The sequence below is a fragment of the Chelonia mydas genome, chromosome 20 (assembly GCF_015237465.2).
Source record: "Chelonia mydas isolate rCheMyd1 chromosome 20, rCheMyd1.pri.v2, whole genome shotgun sequence".
Lineage (NCBI taxonomy): Eukaryota > Metazoa > Chordata > Testudines > Cheloniidae > Chelonia > Chelonia mydas.
This window is the reverse complement of record NC_051260.2, coordinates 15,012,883-15,034,594: the sequence shown is the minus strand read 5'-3', so window position 1 is coordinate 15,034,594 and position 21,712 is coordinate 15,012,883. Positions and strand designations below refer to the sequence as shown.

Sequence of the window (21,712 nt, the reverse complement as noted above, 5' to 3'; positions counted from 1 at the left end):
AGGTTTCAAATGGTAAGCTAGCACTTTAAATTTGGGGGTGGGGGGGCTTCCTGGTCCTGCTGGCAGACTGGGGCTCTGTAGGGAAGTGTGAAATCTGGGTCCCAGCTGTCAGTGTGCAGAGGGCCAGTTTAGAGTAAGGGGTGAGCTGGGCAGCAGGGAGCAGCCTGTTTTGTCTCTTTCTGTTTTTTTTTGGTTCTTGTGTGTTGTCATTCTGAATGCTAAGAAATAAAGCCATTTTCCGTTGCAACAGCCCCGTGAGAGGATTTTACGTTTTTGTCTAACTTCTCTATCTGTACGCCATGAACCTAACAATAACGATCAGAGCCGGTGGAAATAAGTTGGTTCAAAACTTTTAAAAAAGTTTATTTAGAGGGGAAATGCCTTTTTTCCCCAAAGCGGATCACAACTCAGGATCTTTGGCTGTAAATCCAGGTGTTTTGAAATTTCCAGCTGTCTTGAGTGGGAATGAGATTTAAACAAACCTAACTGAGCGAAAACTGTCCCTCTCGGTGTCTGGGCACGAAGGGAGCCCCCAGCTCTGACAGGTGTTTAGAGTAACAATGTAGTGTAACAATGGGCTAGATCCTCAGGTGGAGTAAATAGGCCTCACTCCAATGGAATGATGCTGATTTACACCATCTGGGGAGCTGGCCCCATTGACTCCAATGGAGCGACGCTGATTTACTCCCGGTGGGGGTCTGGCCCTACTAACTCCAATGGAGCGACGCTGATTTACACCAGCTGTGGATCTGGCCCCACTGACTCCAATGGAGCGATGCTGATTTACACCAGCGGGGGATCGGGCCCCCTGCGCAGTATTCTCCCGCCCTGGTCCGTCTTTCCCGAGATCCAGCCCCGTGCACCGGATCAGGCCCTCTGCAGAGCTGGGCCGGGCGCCCGGGCCGCCCGCAGGTGGGGCCGGTGAATTCCTGTTTGCAAACCCGCCCCCACTCCGCTCGTCACGCCGGATCGCGCGGGAGGGGGGGGGACCTGCGCCAGGCTTGCCCCGGTGCAGCCACATCAGCCCAAGGAGATTGGCCGCTCGGATGCGGGAAGTCGATTGCTGAGATCTGGGGCGAGACGCACCTTCCTCCCTCCGGCCCCAGCGCTGCAGCAGAGAAGGGGGCAGAGGGGGAACCAGCCCCACAGCGGCCCGCGAGTGGGAGATCCGCGCGCCCCTTCTAAGGTAACTTGGCAAGAGCCGGGTTTGGAGCGGCGGGCGGGCGGGGGGGGGACTTCCCCGGGGCTCTGGGCGTTCGCAGGGGGGTGATTAGCCGGGCGGGGGCTGCTGAATGTCCCCCCCCCCGGCTGGTCTCACTGAACGGGCGATAGAAGCTTTTCCTTATTGTGGGAGTGGCCGGGAGCCTGGTCAGGGACCAGCAACCCCCTGCTCTGCACCATGGGGCCTGAGTAAGGTCCGGGGAGCGACTGGGGCTGCCCGGGGTCCCGGTTGGGGTCTGGGCAGCGCCCGGCGCGGCGCGACGAGGGCCGCCCGGGTCCCGGTTGGGGTCTGGGCAGCGCCCGGCGCGGCGCGACGGGGGCTGCCCGGGTCTCCGTTGAGACTTCCAGGTGCTACCGTCAGAGAAATGATAACGGGCTAAATCCTCAGTCGGCGTAAATTGGGATCACGCGTCTGTTCCTGGGGGCCATTCCACCCACAGCTGAGCCCTGTGGGAAACTCCTGGCCCTTCGCGGGTGCTGCGGGGGGCACTGAACCGAATTCTGATTCGGAAGATGCCTGGTTCAATCGCAGGGACTTTCCCAAGTCCGTTTTGACCGATAAGACGGCAGGAAGGCAGCAATAAAACAGCCCGGGTGACAGCTCGGGGGCTGGCAGGAAGCAGTCGCCTGGTTTCCAGGCAGGGATCAGCTGCGGGGGAACCAGAAGGGAACGGCTGCTCTCCTAACACTTGATTCAGGAGGTTTCCCGAGCCAGGGGCACCCTCGGTTCCTGGGTACACCTCAGGGGCGGCTGTGTGTCTCCAGGGCATTTCACAGCAGGTCTGAGGCTCTCAGGGTGACCAGCCTGGATCTGTGGGCCTGGCTGGGTTCTCGTTCACCCAAGGCCCCTGTGGCAAGTGGAAAGCGACGGGGTCTGGTTCTACACTCAGATTCCTTTAAGGGTCCCCTCAAGATTCCCCCTCACCCCACCCCCATTGCAGGAGGGGTCTCTCTGACCCCTAAGGATCCTGCATCGGTCCTGCTCCCGGTGTAGGGGGCTGATGGGGGGCATGGCCAACACACCCTATGCTGTTGTCCGCTTCCCAGGGGCGGAGCAGCAATTAGAGCAGCCCTGAGGCTGCTCTCACTGACACAGGGCAGGGCCCAGAATACTGGCAAAGGAAGCTTACAGCCCCGGTCAGGCAGAGCTTGCACCGCACTGGTGCCTGCCCCAGGGATCGCACGGTCCACGTGCACCATTCACTCGTAGGGGAGGGGGCGGGGATTCCATGTCACCAAACAGGAGCCATTTGGAGAAGGGAAGGGGCGGGGACAGGATGTTGATAATGGCCAGGGCATCAGCCTGGAAGGGCAGCTCCAATCTCTTGCAGAATTGAGGCCTCCCCTAGCCGGGGATTTCTCCCTGCCGGGTAGCTGCCCACCCCTCATGGTGACAGGGCACCGATCATGCCGCACTCACCGATGGGTGCTGTCCGCACCTGCAGTTGGATTCCCACTTCCACCAGTGTCAGACTGGGGGGAGGGCCCCATCCATGCCCCACCCACAAACTAAGTTCCGCCTACCTGAGCCGCCGCCCACAGTGGATGGCGCTGTGGTTCCGGGTTCGATCCTGTTGCCCGCTGGGTCTCTGGGGCCAGGATCCCTCGCGGGGAGCGGGCTGGGAGGGGATCAGAGCAGCGTGGCCCATGGGCTCGGTTCTTTGATTTGTGGGGAAAGAATTAAGGGGTGGCCCCTCCCAAACTCCGCCCCCGTGCGGCACCAACATGAACTGTGGCTTGTGCAGGCCCCCATCACTGTGGTATCTGGGTGCCTCCCAATCTTTAGTGTATGTATCCTCCCAGCCCACTCTGTGAGGCAGGGCAGTGCTATTGTCCTCATGTTCCAGTTGGGGGAAACTGAGGCACGGACAGTGACTTGCCCAAGGTCACTCCTGGCCCTCTGTGACCGAGCGGGGAAATGACCTCGGCTTTCCCAAGACAGGCTAGTGCACTAACTACTGGGCCGTCCTGCCTCCGTGCACCTCCCAGCCCCCGTTCTCACAGGAGGGACGTTACCGATGGTGGCCTTCAACCAGCCATCGTGCGGGCCTCCGAGCCAGCGGTGCCCTTCGCACCCCTGTGCGCGATCCTCCCAGACTCGCCCCTGCAAGGGATTCCCCTTTCTGAGGTTCCCCCACTCAGTGCAGCTGGCGAGGGGCTTGTTCCTATCAGTGAAAGCCGAGATCCTGGGGAACGAGCCAGCAGCCCCAGAGAGGCACCAGGGGCAGGTAGTCACAGGGGCAGTTAGCCGCTGCTTCCCGGGCGCAAATCATGCCTACGCTCCGGGTAGCATCATGGGTAGCTACGCAGGGAGCTGATATCCTGAGATGCTGCAAGGTGTGTAAGCCTGAGGCCTTCTCTCGCTGGTGCTGTGTGTCTGACTAGAAAACGGGCCGCGTATTTCCTTGCAGGCAGCATCATAAGAGATGCTAAAAAGGGTCTGAGTCGGAGGCCAAACGCCCCAGGACTCCCCTAAGCTCTTGTAGGTTTTGTGGCCCAGGGCCGGTTCTAGCCTATGGTGTGTCTCCGCAGAGATGCGAGTTGAGCTGATGGGGGATAATCACCCCCCGGATGCAGCGGGCATTGGTTGGTGTATTGGTCTGGGCTGATGCGCAAATGTCGGGTGCCTAGCAAGTGCCTCCTTCCCAGAGTGGGGGGCCCCTGAAGCCACCTGAAAATCTATGGGGGAGGAAATTGAAGGGGATGGGGGATGAGAATCCATCAAGGCCTGGACAGACCCCCCCAGACTTAAAACGTGTCCTGCCCTGAACACTCTGCCTCGTGTCCCTCCAGCCTTCCCCTCCGGTCAGGCTCACCTCTCAGCAGCTAGGAGCTGCGGTCTCCCCCCCCCGCCCCGTGAACTCCAGCTTCTGGTGCCCCCTTAAAATGCCCCCCCCCATGTGCACACAGCGCTTCGATTGGATACGGTATCCTCACTTCTTGTGTGGTGTCGCTGTGCATCGTGAAACGGCCACCACGCCCCACCCTGGAGGCAGCTGCATCGCAGTGCGGGGTGAGGCATCCCTGTGTAAACAGCCACGGTGCCCTACCCCAAGGCTGCTGCACTGTGGCTCTAGGTGAGGGATTCTTGTATAAACAGCTGCCACACCTCACCCCAGAGGTGGCTGCATTTCAGTACCAGGTGAGATCCTTGTCTATCATCAGCAGGGCATGGCTAAGCTCTCGGCAGTACATGGTGCCTTCCAATCACACCCTCTTACGACCACCTGTTATGACAACCAGGCAGGTGGCTAATTCGAGCTGTGGTAGCCCCCAGCCCCTTCCTGTCTGGGTTGTGTCTTGGTGCTCGCTGCCCCCGGGGGGTCTGTGTGGAAGAGATGACACAGCAGCATTTGCAGGGGAGCAGTAGCCTGCAGGTTCTTGCCAAGAATAACAGATCTCTCCAGGTTTGGGGGCCGGGTTGGGTGTTTGGTTTTTTTGGGTTTTCAGCTTGGCTAGCCTAGGTTTCATTTCCCAGCCGCTGGGCCCACCACGGCGCTGCCCTGCCATGTTCTGTTGCCCCCAGCATCCCGGGCCCTGCCACTTTAACTCCTTCAAGCTGCTGTCTCCTATTCTCAGTCGTGCTCTGGCCCCTCTAGGCTGTGCAGAGGGGGAGGGAAAAGCCCCTCCTAGAATCACCCCTTTGGGCAGGGGCTCGGGGTGAAGGATTCCTGTAGGAGCAGCCCCTGTGCCTCACCCCAGAAGGGGCTGCATCTCGCTGCCGTGTGAGGGATCCCTGTAAAAACATCTGCTATGCCCCTCCACCACTTCTGCCGTGGCAGAGGGGTCCCTCCCCTGGTGTGGAGATGCAGCCACCTCTGGGGTGGTGCGTTGGGGCTGTTCATGCAGGGATTCCTTGCCCTGGGCTGAGTTGCATCAGTCCACTGGCAGCTCCACCCTGCCCTGCCCCCTCCCAGGGACTGCCTCTCCCTGAGTCCTTACCCATGGGGCCCTCAATCTCTGGGGGTGGGCAGGGTGCGTCTAGCTGTTACCGTAATACACCTAATAGTGCGAGGTGAGTGTGAAGCAGGATCATGGGGCGGCCTTGCAGAGCACCTGTGCCATGCATAAGGGGCGGCACAATGGTGCCTTGGACCAAGGCCGGCCAGCGCAGCCGGGACGCGGTGGGTGATTCGCTCATGCATCGGGGGTGGGACCTCGGGCAAGGATCGGCCATGCAGGGCCTTAAAGGGGCATCGGCCCCTTCCCCTGGAGTTCACCGGCTGACGCCAGATTATGCCAGCGGGGCAGCTGGCCCCAGCAGTTTGTCTTCGCTCTGCCTGGGCTCCCTCTGGTTGTAAATTGCAGGGAGCGGCCCCTATTACAGCTGTAAATAAACAAGCCCTTAGCCTTGCAAAATCAACATTTATAAAGAGCCAGATCCCGGCTGGTGTAAACGGGCCCAGTGGCGCAACGCTGATCTACACCAGCTGGGGGTCTGGCCTAGAGGCTTCACGGCCTGATGTGAGACCGGAGTGGGATACACTCCGTGGTGGAGAGAGGGACTCTGCAGCCCTCCTGGGGATGACTGTGTCCCCCCCCCCGATCCCTTCCCTGTTAGTTCTTGCCCCAGAGTCTCCACCTGGCAGGGCAGAGAGCCCAGGCTGTGAGTCAGGGCCCTGCACCAGGGCCACTGCAGTCGGATCCAGCCGCAGTTAGTCATTCTCCTTCAGTTTGCTCCGGTCGTCGGCACAAGATTCCTGGCTTGCGTCTGCCCTGGCCGTGCTCATGCCTTGGCGCGGGATGGCTGCGTGCCAGCTCCTGGCAGGGCCATCCCTCCCTTGCACTGCTGCGTGCCAGTGCCCGTCCAGCGCATACCCCTCCGTGGGCTGCTCCATGCCAGTGCCCATCTGCCCTGCCCATCCATCCGATACCCCTCCACTCCCTCCTGCCTTCCATTCCCCCTTGCAGGCCAGCTCCCACCCCTGACCCAAGAACCCCCAGGAGAGCGCTACTCCGGGAGAGTTCATCGCTCCAGATGGAACGAGCTCGGTGATGAGTCCCAGGGCTCCCCCTGCCTCAGTTTCCCCCGGCAGCATTGCCTCCATGCACAGCAGGACGGAGACAACTGTGCCATGACGCCCAACTAGCGTGAAGCCAGGGTCTTTAAACAGCAGTGATTGGACAAGCAGTCTACCAATGAGAAGTCTTGCCGCCAATCTCCCTCCAACCCATGACACTGTGGCATGCAAATTAGCAGTGGAAGATGGGCGGGGATTGGTTAAGCTACCTCTGATGTCATAACGGCCCTGCTGAGCCTGTTATAATGAGCGTTCTTACATGCAACAATTAACAACTTTGCTTAATTGCAACCTAATTGCTTCAGGTACAGCCTGGGCGCAAGCTCCCAGGATGGGACATTCGAGGGGGTCTGCGTTACCCAGGGGTTAAGATCGCCGAGGACCCAGTTTTAGATTAATTCTAGCTCCTAAATTAGTTAACAAATTTCCTTGCGAATTCTCATGCAGTTCGCTCTGTCCCCGGAGAGTGGGGGCTGTACGTGTGGGGAGGATACTCTGGATTTTTGTCAGATGAAATGAAGAGAGTCGGATCCCAGCTTCAAGGGCAACATGTAACTCGGTTTTAACGCTGGCATCATGACTGATAGGTGTATGAAGGTAGCACATAGAATCCTGACTGAGATCAGGGCCCTTATTGTCCTGGGCACTATATAGACTCTGAGCTAAATCAGCAGCCCGACGGAGATTGAGGGGGACGCCCCCCCCCCCCATGCTGGGCGGTGCATAGACACTTAGCCAGACAGTCCTTGTCCCAAAGAGTTCACTGTCTGAACAAAGAAAGGACAAGAGGAGAAACTGAGGCACAAAAAGGGGACGTGTCTCGCCCCAGGTCCCTGGCAGAGTTGGGAATAGAGCCCAGCTGCCCTGGGCCTCAGCCTGGTGTCCTCTCCCTGGCACCATGCGGCAGCTCTCGGAGGGCAGAGCCCAGTGGCTGTCAGGACAAGCTGGTTACTTGGCTTGACTGGCCCAGAGCCACAGGGATCCGAACTGGTCGGGCTGGTTGGGTTGGAGGCCTTGGCGAAGAGGCAGCTGTTCTAGCCTGCTGGCGCGGGGGCGGGGAGCGTGACTCACTGAGCCCTGGCGAGAGCAGTTACAAAGCCAGTCTTGCTGGCTCCCGCCTGGCAGCGTTTAACCCTGTCTGCGAGCTGTGGGAGGCATGGGGCATTTCGGTTCCATCTGTGTGTCGCGTGAGGGCACCACCAGAGCGCTGGATCCGAAGCAGGGATGGGCATTACGGTAGCACCCAGAGACCCTAACTGAGAGTGGGCGCTGCACGGACCCCCACCAGGATCGGGCCCCCAGCATGCACCAGGGGCTGTGCAGGCCACCTCCGGGATCAGGCCTCCCCAGCACATGCCGGGGGGTGTACACACGTGTGCTGTGGGAGCCGTGCCTGGTTGTGGAGGATTACAACTCCCAAGAAGCAGCCCTGTAACCCCCTTAGTGAGCGGAGGTGCTGCATCATGGGAGTGCCCGACCCTGGTGCATCATGGGCAACGTAGTCCAAGTGATGACCCGGGCCCTGGAATAGAACCAGGGCAGGAGTCGCCGCACTACAGCTCCCCTGAGGCACTGCGATGGCGCTTGCCAACAGAAGTCTCTTGGGCTCGGGGCGTTCTGGTTTATGGTGGAAAAATCCAGTTTTTCTGCAGGAAGCAGATGCTTTTCCTGACAAATTTCATTCAGTCGAAAAACTCCAGTTTCCCCTCAGAAAACAGCTTGGGTGGATAATATTCAACCGGCCCCACTCAGCCCCCACCTTGGCACTTGTGCCTGCTCTGAAAAATGCCAGCAACTCGCCCCGGTCTCACCCAGTGGCAGAAGCAGGATTCGAACCCAGATCTCCTGCAGCCTAGTACCTTCACCCCACGCCTGCCATTCTTCTCTCAGAGCCCCCCTGCCCTGCCTCCGGGAGTGGATGTCTTCCCTTCTCCCTCTAGGTAAACAGGTTTTGGTTTTGGTTTGGTTTGAAGTAGGGGTGAGAAGCAAAAGCCACAGTTCCTGTCACTTCCCAGTTAGCAAACAGCTGTGTTTGAGCTTAGACAGCCTCCTACACCCACCCCGCCCTGGTCAGGTGTGACACATCCCAGCCCAAGGGGCAGGTCAATCCCGCCCGGGGCATAGAAAGATTGTCTCTGCCGGAGGAGAAGGGCCACGCAGGGAGCACCAGGAAACGGGCACCTGAGCAAATCCCTGAGCAGCTGAGTGAAATTCTCCGGCCTGGGCTGTGCCAGAGCTCGGACAAGGGCACTGCAATGGGGAGGCAGGATGGCTCAGTGGTTAGGGCGCTAGCTTGGGAGAGCTGCATTCATGGTAGGACTTAGAAGCCGCCAAGAAGGTCAGGATCCAGTTGTGCTGGTTGCTGCATGAATACAATCGCTGAGCAAATTAATTAGCCTGTTATGTCTGTGTGCAGGACCTGAGACACTGGGACTCTTGGGTGCTACTGTAATACACATAATAAACAATGTACAGCGCCTGGCACAATGGGGTCCTGGACCATGGTTGGGGTTCTTGGGTGCTACTGTAATATACCTAATAAATAACGTACAGCACCTGGCACAGGGGGTGTCCAGGGCCGTGGCTGGGGCTCTTATTTGCATCGCGAGAGCACCCGACATATGAGACAGCGGGTGTGAGGGAAAACTGAGGCACAGAGCAGGGAAGTGACTTGCCCGAGGTCACTCAGCAGGTCTGAGCTGGGAGTAGAACCTGGGAGTCATTATTTATTAAGTGTATTATGGTATTGCCTAGGAGCCCCGGTCACAGGCCCATTGTGCTCGGTGCTGTACAAATCCCTGGCCCCCAAGGGCTTGACAATCTACTCCTCCAAAGATCCAGTGACGATCTGTGTGTTATTGGTGGTAAATGACTCTTCTAGGCTGGGATCTCTGCTGATCGCCAGCGATTGGCTGCTCCCAGAAAGGGCTCTCCAAGGAGGAGGAACTGGGATCCCCTTTTTTTTTTCTCCCCTCAAACACCCGTAATCAGGGTCACATCCTCTCTTTTGGAAACCTCACAAACGCTGCATGTCCTAGCCGGCCTGGGAGAGGAATGATCGCAGGGCTTTTCTTAGCCTTGTGGCTGGCTAGGGTTTTCTGTAGGAGGCTGGAAAGCAAGGCAGAATGGCTTGTTCAAAGGCACAGAGTAAAGTTCTTGGCGAAGCTGGGAATGAGACCCAGAAGTCCTGGCTCCCAGCTCCCCAGCTCTAACCACGAGACCCCACTCCCCTCTCAGAGCCAGGAGAGAACCCAGGAGTCCTGGCTCCCTGCCCGCCCCTGCTCTAACCACTAGACCCCCACCCGAAGCTGGGAGTAGAACCCCCCTGCCCTGCTGATGCCCCCTCTCTGCCCCCCAGATGGCGTCCGCCAATGACACCCGGCAGGCCCAGAAAGATGCCGCCGACCAGAACTTTGACTACATGTTCAAGCTGCTGATCATCGGGAACAGCAGCGTGGGGAAGACGTCCTTCCTGTTCCGCTACGCCGATGACTCCTTCACCTCGGCCTTCGTCAGCACCGTGGGCATCGACTTCAAGGTCAAGACGGTCTATAGGAACGAGAAGAGGGTCAAGCTGCAGATCTGGGTGAGCGCCAGGGAGGGGAGGGAAGTGGGGACCCTGGAGGGGAGTGAGGGAGGCCCGGGGGAGCCCAGCGGCCAGTTTGTCTCTTGGGGGCGGGACTGTCTCTTTGTGCTGTGTTTTGTACAGCACCTAGCACATGGCGTCCTGGGCCACGCCTGGGACTCCCAATGTTACCGTAGTACTGATGGTAGCTAAGGAGGATAAGCCGCGGGCCCGTGCTTATCGATCAGGGGCCTCAGGCCAGAAGAGATCCAGCATCCTGTATATTCCACCGTCGGCGCCAGACACTGGGGAGAGAAAGAGGCGTCCAACCCACCCGGCTGCCCCTAGCTGGGCAATACTATACCTCAGGTGAATTCCTCCTGACCCCGAGCCAGGGATTGGCCTGTGTCCTGAAGCATGAGGGTTGACAGCCCTTTTCCTTTCAATCCTCGCCCGGTGCCGACCCTTCAGTACCAGAATCCTGGGACTTCTGGCCCCATGCGGGGCATACTCCTTCCCCCCAGCACCCTGTTCTGTACAGCCCCCCCAAGCCAGACCCCAGCCCTGAGCCCCCACTGCCCGGGGGCGACGGCTTGGAGGCCTGGCAGTTGGAGAGGCTCTGCCCTGCGTGGTGGGGTATTGGGCCAGCTCCCCCCACAGGGAGTGGATCAGAACTTGGTGGCTCCCAGCATTTGTGTGTAGCAAATGGGCGTGAAATAGGCACGCTTCCCACGCACCGGGGGTGTGTGTGTGGGGGGGTTGCCATAATCACTGGAGTACTGCAACGCTTCCTTTTTAAAACTTCATTCTCTCTTCTGTTGGGGGAAGCTGTTCCGTGCAGCAAACTGCGGCCCTACAGAGAAAAGACCCCACCTCCCCACCCTGAGCCAGCCATTCCCCCGCCCTGGGGCTGGATCGGAGCTGGCGCCCCCTGGAGGGGAAAGGCCCTGTGCCCCATTCCACACACCTCTGAGCCAGCCAGTCCTCCCCATCCCCCGGGGCCAGATCAGAGCCGGCGCCCCCTGGAGGGGAAAGACCCTATGCCCCATTCCCAGCCCCCCGAGGCAGCCAGTCCCCTGCCCTGGGGCCAGATCAGAGCCGGCGCCCCCTGGAGGGGAAAGACCCTATGCCCCATTCCCAGCCCCCCGAGGCAGCCAGTCCCCTGCCCTGGGGCCAGATCAGAGCCGGCGCCCCCTGGAGGGGAAAGACCCTATGCCCCATTCCCAGCCCCCCGAGGCAGCCAGTCCCCTGCCCTGGGGCCAGATCAGAGCCGGCGCCCCCTGGAGGGGAAAGACCCTATGCCCCATTCCCAGCCCCCCGAGGCAGCCAGTCCCCTGCCCTGGGGCCAGATCAGAGCCGGCGCCCCCTGGAGGGGAAAGGCCCCATGACTCATTCTGTGGAGAACGACGCTTTTTAAGACTTTTTATTTCTTGGATGCCACGTGACACAGGCCCCGGCCCCCAGCTGGTGTGACTCAGCCTCGCTCTGTTGGGGTCCGTGGAACTAGGTCACTTTACACCTGCTGGAGATCTGGCCCGTTGACTCCACTGGCTCTGTGGCCGAGTGGGGATCGGGCCCACCTCATGCCGAGGCCCCAGGGGCCGCTCGGTCCCAGCTGGCGGGACCGGATCAGCTCGTTCTTTCCCTGTTCTCTCCACGGCCGGCAGCTGTGGCGAAGTCACTAAGTGCAGCCGGATCCCCCGGTGCTGCGGGTAAACATCCCTCCCCACGCGGCAGCTGCAGCTGTCACTGGCTTTCGCGGGGAGGGAGGGGGGTCGGAGTCTCTTTGCTCCCGAAGGCCTCTGGCAGTCACCATGGTAATGGCACCAGCCTGCGTGTGCTTTGGCTCGGGCAGCAGCTGGCGTTACCTTGACTCCGGTAAATGCCACTGGGCACCATCATGCAAACTCTCCACCCAAAACAGATTATTTCCCTCCCGCCCCCAAATCCTCTGGGGTCTCCCCCACCAGACTGGGGACTGAGAGACCCAATCTGTCCCCCTTTTTTTTAGTCTGTGGAACTCATTCCCACTGATTTTTCCATGGCGGGAACTTCACCGGCTTCCTAATGCCACCTCTGAACTATGTCTGCCTCCTCATTTACCCTCTGTCAATGCAGTTAGCCTGTGGAACTCACTGCCACAAGATACCACTTTTGGAGAAAGGCTGCCTGGCCAGATGGAGTCCTGCTCCAGCAATTTCTAAGGCTGAGCTGTCTCTGCACACGCTGTGGCTTGAATCTTCGCAGGCCGTAACTCCACAGACTCCAGCCAGCTGGGAATTGGGCCCAGGGAATTTTTCCACTGCAACCTCTTGCCCCACTGTGGGGGTGGGAGAGACCCGGAGGAGCAGTGTTAGCAAATGGAAGCCCTCTCTGGGCGCTGACCTGACCACTAGGAGGGATGGGTGATTTAGATCGGGGCACGTGTAGGAGCCGGTGCTTAACTCTTTGGCTTGGCTTCGCTGGAGTCACTCCCCTGCTTAATTAGATCTGAAGCTCTTTGGGGAAGGGTCCATCTGTTTGTTCGGTGGATGTACAGCGCCCGGCGCATGGGCTCCTGGGCTGGGTGGGTAGCCTCATAAATAAGTATTTACACCTGTGCTTCGCTATAAGGGGACACGGCTGAAAGGAGAGGGGTTAATTCAAACGAGGATGAACAGATGACTTCCTGCCACCTCCCAAAAGGATCAGTGGAAGTGTCTCCGGCTCTCTACAGCCTCTGCCTGACCCTCCAAAAAAGAGAGAGGTCAATAAATAGGTGTATTATGACAGCACCTAGCAGCCTCAGTGATGGCCCAGGACTCCATTGCACTGGGCCCTGTCCATTATTAGCAAAAAGAACAGGAGGACTTGTGGCGCCTTAGAGACTAACAAATTTATTAGAGCATAAGCTTTCCTGGGCTACAGCCCACTTCATCGGATGCATAGAATGGAACATATAGTAAGAAGACAGATACATACAGAGAAGGTGGAAATTGCCCTACAAACTGTCAGAGGCTAATTAATTAAGATGAGCTGTTATCAGCAGGAGAAAAAAACTTGTGTAGTGGTCATCAAGACGACCCATTCAGACAGCTGGCAAGAAGGTGAGAGGATACTTAACGTGGGGAGATAGATTCAATATGTGGAATGACCCAGCCACTCCCAGTCTCTATTCAAACCCAAGTTAAAGGTATCTAGTCTGCATATTTCCACCTTCTCTGTATGTGTATGTATCTATCTTCTTACTATATGTTCCATTCGATGCATCCAATGAAGTGGGCTGTAGCCCAGGAAAGCTTATGCTCCAATAAATTTGTTCGTCTCTAAGGTGCCACAAGTCCTCCTGTTCTTTTTGCGGATACACGCTAACCCGGCTGCTACTCTGAAACCGTACATTATTAGGTGTATTATGGTAGTGCCTAGGAGTCCCAACCATGGCCCAAGACCCCATAGGACCGAGCACGGTACATTATATATTAAGTGTATTATGGTACCACCAAGGAGCCCCAGCCATGGACCGGAACCCAATTACGGTAGGTGCTGTACAATATTTGTCAGGTGTATTACGGTAGAACCTAGGAGCCCCAGTCGTGTGGCCCAGAACCCCATTGCACTGGGTGCTGTACATTATTAGGTGTATTACGGTAGCACCTAGTAGCCCCAGCCATGGCCCAGAACCCCATGGGGCTGGGTGCTGCACGAACACAGAACAAAAAGACGGTCCCTGCCCCAGGGAGCTGATCCTCTAAATTCGATTAATTTAACTGAGATTAGTTTGAGACCTAGCGTTGATCCCATCACCCAGCAATGCGTTCCACAGGCTAAAACCTGCTATGTCCTCCCATCAGTTCGAAGGCCAGCTCTCCGTTCCAGACGTCCGCCGCAGAGCTCTGCTAGTCAGTGCCCGGTAGACGGGTGATGTCTGGCCGACCCAGCAGAAACCCTCGTGGAGACGCGGTTATACCAGCCGAACGTTGCTTTTGCCGGGCTCGTTGATTTCGGTCGGGTGGGCTAGAATGAGCGATCCTGGTGGAGCGCCCAGCTTTACTGGGATAAGCCGTGTCCCCGCAAGGAGTCCTTTGTGTCTGGGGGTAGCTACGCTGGCAAAGCACTCTTCAGAGAGATCGGGCCTCAGTCCACTCCCTTTCATCCCCATCCAGCTTTATGCAGCGGGCGGGCTAGAATCCCACCCTGTCTCTTCCCTGTGCCGTCTGCTCTCCCTCACCCCTCCACGCGTCCCCTCCTTCACCACCCCACCCAGGCAAGCCCCCGCTCTTCGCTCGCTCTCCATACGGCAGATATGGGACCGTCCGGCTCGCCGGTGTTTCATTGTTATCAGCTGCCCATTCAAATTTCCATTGGGCCCCTTTTTATTAATCGATTTTTTTTCTAATTACACGCAAACAATGCATCTTACGTGCGTCTGAGCTGTCATGGAAACTGGCCCCAGTTCCTGGTACCAGCCTGACGCTTCCAGGCCTTTTAATGAAAAGATCCTTCTGTCACGGCCCTCTGTGCGCTCTCTGGTCTCCACAGTAACAGGCCCATTTCTGGTCTCCGCGCGCCGGAGAGTCAATAAGAGCCATACAAGGCCAAGCAGATAGGGACTAGCTGACGTTTCGCACCCTCCCACAAGGCACCGCTTCACCCAATTCACGGCCCCTAACTGGAGCAGCCCTGCGGACACCTGGGGAGAGATGGGCCCTGCCCCAGGGAGCATGCAGCCCAAAGAAAGGGTTATCCCTTGTTTTACAGATGGGGAAACTGAGGCACGGGAGGGAGGGAGTCTGTGGCAGGAAGTGAGGGGGAGCATTAACCCCAAGCCTCTCACAGCGCTACCTTCGAATTGAAATCTTCCCCTGTGCAGCTGGGGATCTTGCAAAGCAGTAGCTCTTATTTGTGTGTGTTGGGGGGTCGGGATTGTTTAAAGGACACCGCAGGGCAGGAGAGATACCGGACAATCACGACGGCTTATTACCGAGGAGCCATGGGCTTCCTGTTGATGTACGACATCGCCAACCAGGATTCCTTCAACGCCGTGCAGGACTGGTAAGAGACCCCATGTTCCCTTGCGTCGTACCATGAGATCCAGTCGTGTCCAGGGCTGACTGAAAATACAGGTACTAGGGGGCCCCTGTTTAGGGTCCCTGGCTCCCTGGGGGTCACAGAGATTGAGGTCAAGTTCTCCGTGGGGGAAAATTAGCTCTCTGACTGGTGCTGGTGGTGAAGAAAAGCTTGAGCCGAGCGAAACCGACGTCTGCCTGAGTCTGCCGAGAGCCTGAGTTGATAGCTCAAAGAGGGTGGAGTTGCCTGAGTGTAACTGATGCAGCCAAGCTGCCTGTGTCTGCAGAAAGCAAACTGTGTGTGAGTGGGGGAGGGGATATGGCCCCCCTCAACCCCCCCGCCCCGGGGAGAGCCCTGCCTCCATTGGAAACTCCTGATGAGGTTGCAGCGTTCATGTTCCTTAAAGACGTGGCACGATGTGGAGGGGGCCATCTGTAAAGGCTCATTGGATTTTTAAAATCTTTTATGGGGGGCAGGGCGGTGTCGGGGAGGGAAGAGGCAGGTCACTGCACTGAACAATGGGGAAACCCCGGGGGGGGGTCTAGTGGTTACAGCTGGGGAGGTTGGGAGTCGAGAGTCCTGGATTCTGTTCTGGGAGGGGAGCCCTCGGATGGCTGCTTTCACTCGCACAAAGCCCACTGGGTGCCATTTCTTCCTGGGACTGAATTTAACACCACGGAGCACTGATGGACGCACTTTCCCTCCAAAGATCTCAGAGTGCTTTACAAACGGGGGTCGGTATTTAGTAGTAGTATGATTCCTGTTTCACAGAAGGGGAAACTGAGACACAAGGTAGCAGAGACAGCCAAAGTAGTCATCTTTTCCACCCCCTCCTCTCTAAGCACTAATCCCTCTCCCCTCCTAAACCTGGGGATAGGTAGAGCCTCGGAGTCTTCACTCCCAGCCCCCCAGCTCGAACCACTAGACCCCAAAGCCCTCCCAGGGCTGGGGATAGAACCCAGGAGTCCTGACTTCAAAAGGATAGTAAACAATGTGAGTTGGGAGGGTAGGGAGGAGTGAGGGAAGGATGTGTTCAATCCCTCCCATGGAAGAGCCTATATGTAGTGCAAATTCATGGTGTGGGGCTCATGTTCCTTTAAGACAGGGGTAGCGCGGGGTCCACAGCAATAAAAAACACATTGGATTTGTAACCGTTATCTTTTACAAGGGAGGAAGGAGTCCTCGTGGGGTGGGGTGCAGGTGATTGACAGCGGGGTGGGTGTGGCTTGTAAGCAAGGCCCGAGTTCAATTCCCACCCCGGCTCCGTAGGGCGACTCAAATCAAGACCTACTCTTGGGATAACGCCCAGGTGATCCTGGTGGGGAACAAGTGTGACCTGGAGGACGACCGAGTGGTGGCCACGGAGGATGGCAAGCGGCTGGCTGATGAGCTAGGTAGGTGCCCTGCAGTGGGCAGGGTGTCAGCTGGAGAACCTGGAACGGATTTTCCGGTTTGTCGACAATTCTAAAGACACCGGAATTAACTTTCGTTGGGGGGGGGGGGGAGGGTCAACGGTTTTCAAAATGTTCAGCAAGCTGAAACCGACTTAGCTTCGACTTGAGGCAGAAGGTTTGAATTGGAGCATTTTTAACCTCTTTTGTTTCATTTTAAAGAATACGATTGAAGGACATTTTGAGAAGAAAAACTAAAACCTTTTTGATTTTTTTCTCCCCCCAAAATTTTTTCTTTTGTTTTTGGGGGGTTGTTTGGTTTGGGTTTTCTTCCTCCCTCCAACTGCAACAATTTGGCAAAACCAAATTCCCATTAAAATCAGTGTTCGATAGGCACCTAAATAAGGTCCATCTAGCCCAGTGTCCTGTGTTCTGACAGTGGCCAGTGCCAGGTGCCCCAGAGGGAATGAAAGAACAGGGAATCATCAAGTGGTTCATCCCCTGTTGCCCATGTCCCTAGCCTCTGTTTGCCAGAAGCTGGGAACCATTCCTGCCCATCCTGGCTAATAGCCATTGATGGATCTATCCTCCATGAACTTATCTAGTTCTTTTTTGAACCCCGTTATAGTCTTGGCCTTCACAACGTCCTCTGGCAAGGAGTTCCACAGGTTGACTCTGCGTTGTGTGTACTTTCAGTCACCAACACATGATTTTTCTCCTCCTTCTGTTCTTTCTCATTCCCTCCTTCCCTCCCAGGGTTTGAATTCTTCGAAGCCAGCGCCAAGGACAACATCAACGTCAAGCAGGTCTTTGAGCGCCTGGTGGACATTATCTGTGAGAAGATGAATGAGAGCCTGGACACCAACCCCACCCTCGTCAGCAACAGCAAGAACGGGGCCCTGACCGAGACTCCACCCCCGCAGTCCAGCAGCTGCTCTTGCTAGATAACAGACTCCTCCCACCTATGGCACCTCTCTCCCCCCACCCCCGCAGCGGTCACATTGATGTCATAGATAAATAGGATGGGACGTTATGGGGAGAGGCACATCTCTTGGGCTGCTGCCCCAATGTTTTTCTATTTGCCTATGACAACAATGCAGTGGAGCCGCCCTCCCTTTCCTTATCCCCAATCCAGGGTTCGTCCGTCCCGGCAATCACGGCCAGCTGAGGGATGAGGAACATGAGCCCATCCACCAGACCTCAGAGGTGGTGGGGCAGGCCCAGGCCCCCCACAGCTGATGCAAATTGGCCTGACTTCCTTTGACTGTGATGGCGCTGACGTGGGTGCTACGGATCCAACGGGGGTTCGATGCCTCAGCAGATCCTCACTGTCTTCAGAGCACGTCTGATATTAACCAAGCCCTAGGTGCAGCTTTGCAAAAGGCTGGGGCATCGAACCCCCACGTAGATCTGTGACAACCGCTCTGTGTTTGTAAGGGGACAGAGAGGGGTGCCCGGGGGGAGGGGGGGAAGATGTGGGGAGGTTTCCTGCACAGGGTTTGCTGCACGTTGGTGTGAGGGACATTAATCCTCATGCTGGAAAACAGGTGGTGGGAGAGGGGGGAGATCCATTTTCATCTCAATTTTCCACTGAAAATTTCAGGTTTTTCCCAGGGAAAATTTGTGTCCTGAACATCTTTGACCAAAAGCCGGAGCAACTTTGATTCTGAAATGCCTCCTGGGTGTTGTAGTCCAGGTGCCTCATGCTCCTGCTCTCTTCTGTAGACTGGACTTCTTGGTCGGACTACATCTCCCATGATGCACCACACTCTGGCCGTGGTGCAGCATGGGAGACGTAGTCCAACTAAGGAACCTGGCTTATATTGGAGAATGGACGCTCGAGGCCAATGAACTACAACTCCCATGAGGCACCACTGCAGCATTTCCAAAGCAACTCAACCCCAAATGACGGCTTCCCATAGAGTCACACACTCTGTAAATGGCCAGGGGTCCCTAGTGCACTCCCCTACCTGGTGCATTTGTTTGCACTAGTGTCAAATGCTCCCATGGGGGGGTTGCAGTGAAAATGACAACACAAGGCACTGGAGAGTCGGGCCCTCTGTTTGTTTGTTTTCTTTTCTTTCCTCAAAGCATCTCCTGCTTTTGGGGTCTGCGGTTGGGGGACTTGCCTTGAGGGAGCCACCTTAAAGGTGGGGGGTGCCTGGCACTTCCTGAAAATGGGGTCCCTTTAAGCAGCCTCCGGTTGAGCACCCTAACCCTGGAGGCACCAAAAATCATTAGTCATTTGTGTGGGGGGACAGGGGTAAACCCCGAGAGGTTCAGCTCACACTGACCCTCAGCTGGTTTAAATGGGTTTTTGGCCCGTTTCACACAAATGGAGCGACACTGGTTTACACCAGCGGGGGATCTGGCCCTTCTCACCCCAATGCAACAACACCCATTTACACCAGCTGGGGGTCTGGCCCTTCTCGTGCCAATGCAACAACACTGGGTTTCACCAGTTGGGGATCTGGGCCTTAATGTAGAAAGGGGCCAGGGGAGAGACAAGACCACGGACTGGGAAAAATGTAGAATACCTTCAATGTATCGGATCAGTTTGAACCAACACCTGCAGGCCTAGGAGTCTTGTAAAACCAAAGGTCCTGGGCCTGATTTCCCGTTGCACTGAGAGCCTTGTACAGTGATTTATTTACACAAGGATGTGAGGGGTTAAAATCAATCCAAGCTGGTTTGCATGAGTGGTGCGTGGGGGGAGGGGTTGCAGTGGGGTTGCGGTGCAGGGCACTGGGGAATTGGACCAGTTTGGCTGCAAGGGCCAAGGGATAGAGAGACTTTCCCCCATCTTGGGGTGTTGGTTCCAGGCTGGAGCCTGGCTTGGCAGTGACTGAGACCCTAATGTCATGCAGACAGCGCGAGAGCTTGCCCCAGGCTTGAGGCCTCGGGATCTGTCGCTCTTTGATTCGGCGTCCTACCCTGGGAGGGGCTGGTGCGCTGTGGGGAAGTTGAGGCAGAGCTGCCCTAGAACCAAGCCTCGCAGGGCAGCATTGAGGAGCAATTCCAGGCTGGGGTGGGGAGCGCCCGGGCTGTCTGAATTGGCTTCAGGTTGGGATTTTGGGGTGCCTGGGGCCCAGATCCCCTTGCAGTTCCCTGAGATCTGAGGACATCTGACTCCCTTTATGATGCCCTCTGCTCCCAGCTTGCATTAATTATCCCCATCAGCCCCAAAGACTTCAGTGTTGTTATTTTTGGGAGGTGCCACGCAGGCACCCAATGGGGCACCTTCCAGAAAGCTTTAGCTGGTAGATGAGCCTCGGATAACCCCCCGAGGGAGGAAAATCACTGGATTCCCCACCGGGGATGGCTATGCTTGGACCTGGACCAGGGCATGACTCTTGGTTACTTCCCTACTTCTGGGGTCATGCCTAGTCCCTGTGTCAGCTAGAGCAACCACGGGGCTGCTCTATTTCATGCTCTGTTTCCCAAGAGCCCCTGCTGAAGCATGGAGTACCCACAATGCAGTGTGTTCCAGCCACCCCCACACACACACACTCGGTTCAGTGCCCTGATGCCAGCTTCCCATTGGCTGGAGTAGGCCCTGCCCTTGCACAGAGTGTGTGTGAGTGTGTGTGTTGGGGGGGGAAGCAGGATTCGCAGGTGGGGCTGTCTCCGCCCACTTTATTCAACCTTAAAGGGGCCTTAATGAGAATCAGCCTCTGGAATCTGGACTCAGTGAGTCAGCTGCCCCATACTGCATTCCAGGGTGACATGAGCACTCCTTGATGTCCCGGCTGTGCTGGGACACGGCGAGTCTTGGCTGGAAAAGGTACAACAGTCCACTTCCGTCCCACGCTGCATGGATCATTTCAACCCCTCCGCGGCTATCGATTAGCTTCTCGCTGGAACAAACTTTGGTTCAACAACTCGGCTCTCCTGGAGTCCAATCTCACAGCTTTCTGTGCAGCAAGCGCTTAGGGCTCGGCTGCAGGGACCGGTGCGCTGGGGTGACCAGGCAGCAAGGGTGAAAAATCGGGATGGGGGAGTAATAGACACCTATATAAGACAAAGCCCCAAATATCAGGACTGTCCCTATAAAATCAGGACATCTGGTCACCCTACGGTGTGCCGTCCCTCCACTCACAATGCAATGCTTATACGCTTCGCGCCCCAGCCGTGCAGAGTGTTTTGGCCGTGGGGGGTGTGTGTGTGTTAAAGGAAAGTGTCGAGTCGCTCAGATTTCCAGGGGATGTGCAATCTTTAAAAACGGAGGAGAGGCCAGTTTCTTACTTTGAAAACAAAAGTGCCTTTAGCAAAAGCCAAACCATTGATCGGTCACGTGTAAATATCCACACTCCCAGCTAAGCTGTAGCCTAGCGGTAAATGCCTTGTTTAACCTTGTGCCCTTTTCTTCTTGGCCAGATCCCATCTATGCCTTTCTCCCTCCTCCCCCTTTTCGAGAATTATTTAAGAGAGAGAGATGCACAGAGTTCAAGGCCAGAAGGGATCATTCACTCATCCTGCCTGACCCGCTGCGGATCAGAGGCCGTGAAATTTCATCCAGTTACCCCTGACTTGAGCCAAAGATAAATACGCTCGCATTGGTATTTAAAATCCCTGCGGTCAGATCTCTGTTAGGGGGTGGGAGTTTATAACTGATGTAGCATGTGAACATTGGGAAGGAGGGATCCACCCCCAAAAATAAGCTTAAATAAATTTAAACCTGACCAAAGTGGGATTTAGGTATGACGGGGGCAGGGATGGTCTTTTTGTTCTGTGTTTGTACAGGGCCTGGCACAATGGGCCATGACCGGGCTTCTGAGCGCTACCATAATATGCCTAATAAAGAATAATAATGCCTTTGAAAATCACAACCGAACGGTCTGATGACTGATTTGTACGTGTGCGGGTCTTGGGCCCCCTCAAGTGGCTAGATGATATATTTATGTGGTGGTGTAGGCGTGTCTGTCTCAGGATATGCGAGACAAGTTGGGAGGTAATAACTTGTATTGGCCCAAGCTCTGTTGGTGACGGAGACAAGCGTTTGAGTGCCAGGCAGCTCCTCTGCGGGACCTGAAGGAACCCCAAGTTTAGTTTTGGCAGAATTCGATTTTGATTTTTCTATCATTTCGATGGATAGGAGCGATGTTTATTTTAAGCATATTTTTGATTTTTTGGAACCAATTTACATGTTCACCGTTGCACAAAATGGGTTACAAAGCATTGTTTGTTATGTATTTAAATTTTCACAGTTGTGGGGAAATATGCGGGGGATCAGGCCCGGGGAGGGGATCGGACAATGACACTCGACGTTGGGATTCAACAAGGTAAAGTCGAGAGCCACCCACACACGCGCTGTCAGCATTTTACCCTTCACTCAAACGCTAATAAATTCTCCAGCGGCATGTTTCTTACTTTGCCCGGCTGGCCATGTCAATGATCGATGGAAACAGTTTTGCCTCGGTTTGGGGGTGTCTGGTGAAATCAACGTTTATCGACCCTTCCCGATGAAA

General features: G+C 56.4%; 1 protein-coding gene across 2 annotated transcripts; it reads left to right on the top strand.

Moving 5' to 3' along the window:
• The first annotated feature begins 849 nt into the window (after positions 1–849).
• Positions 850–21,073, top strand: RAB3D (RAB3D, member RAS oncogene family). 2 transcript variants are annotated; one of them, XM_037887876.2, is made up of 5 exons: positions 850–1,186; positions 9,601–9,828; positions 14,720–14,838; positions 16,123–16,247; positions 17,001–21,073. In XM_037887876.2, the coding sequence occupies exons 2-5, from the start codon at positions 9,601–9,603 to the stop codon at positions 17,186–17,188; spliced, it is 660 nt and encodes a 219-aa protein (XP_037743804.1). In that variant the 5' UTR covers positions 850–1,186; the 3' UTR covers positions 17,189–21,073. The 2 variants fall into 2 exon arrangements, with proteins under 2 accessions (XP_037743804.1, XP_043388893.1); XM_043532958.1 differs by having other exon boundaries at positions 870–1,194.
• The last annotated feature ends 639 nt before the right edge of the window (positions 21,074–21,712 follow it).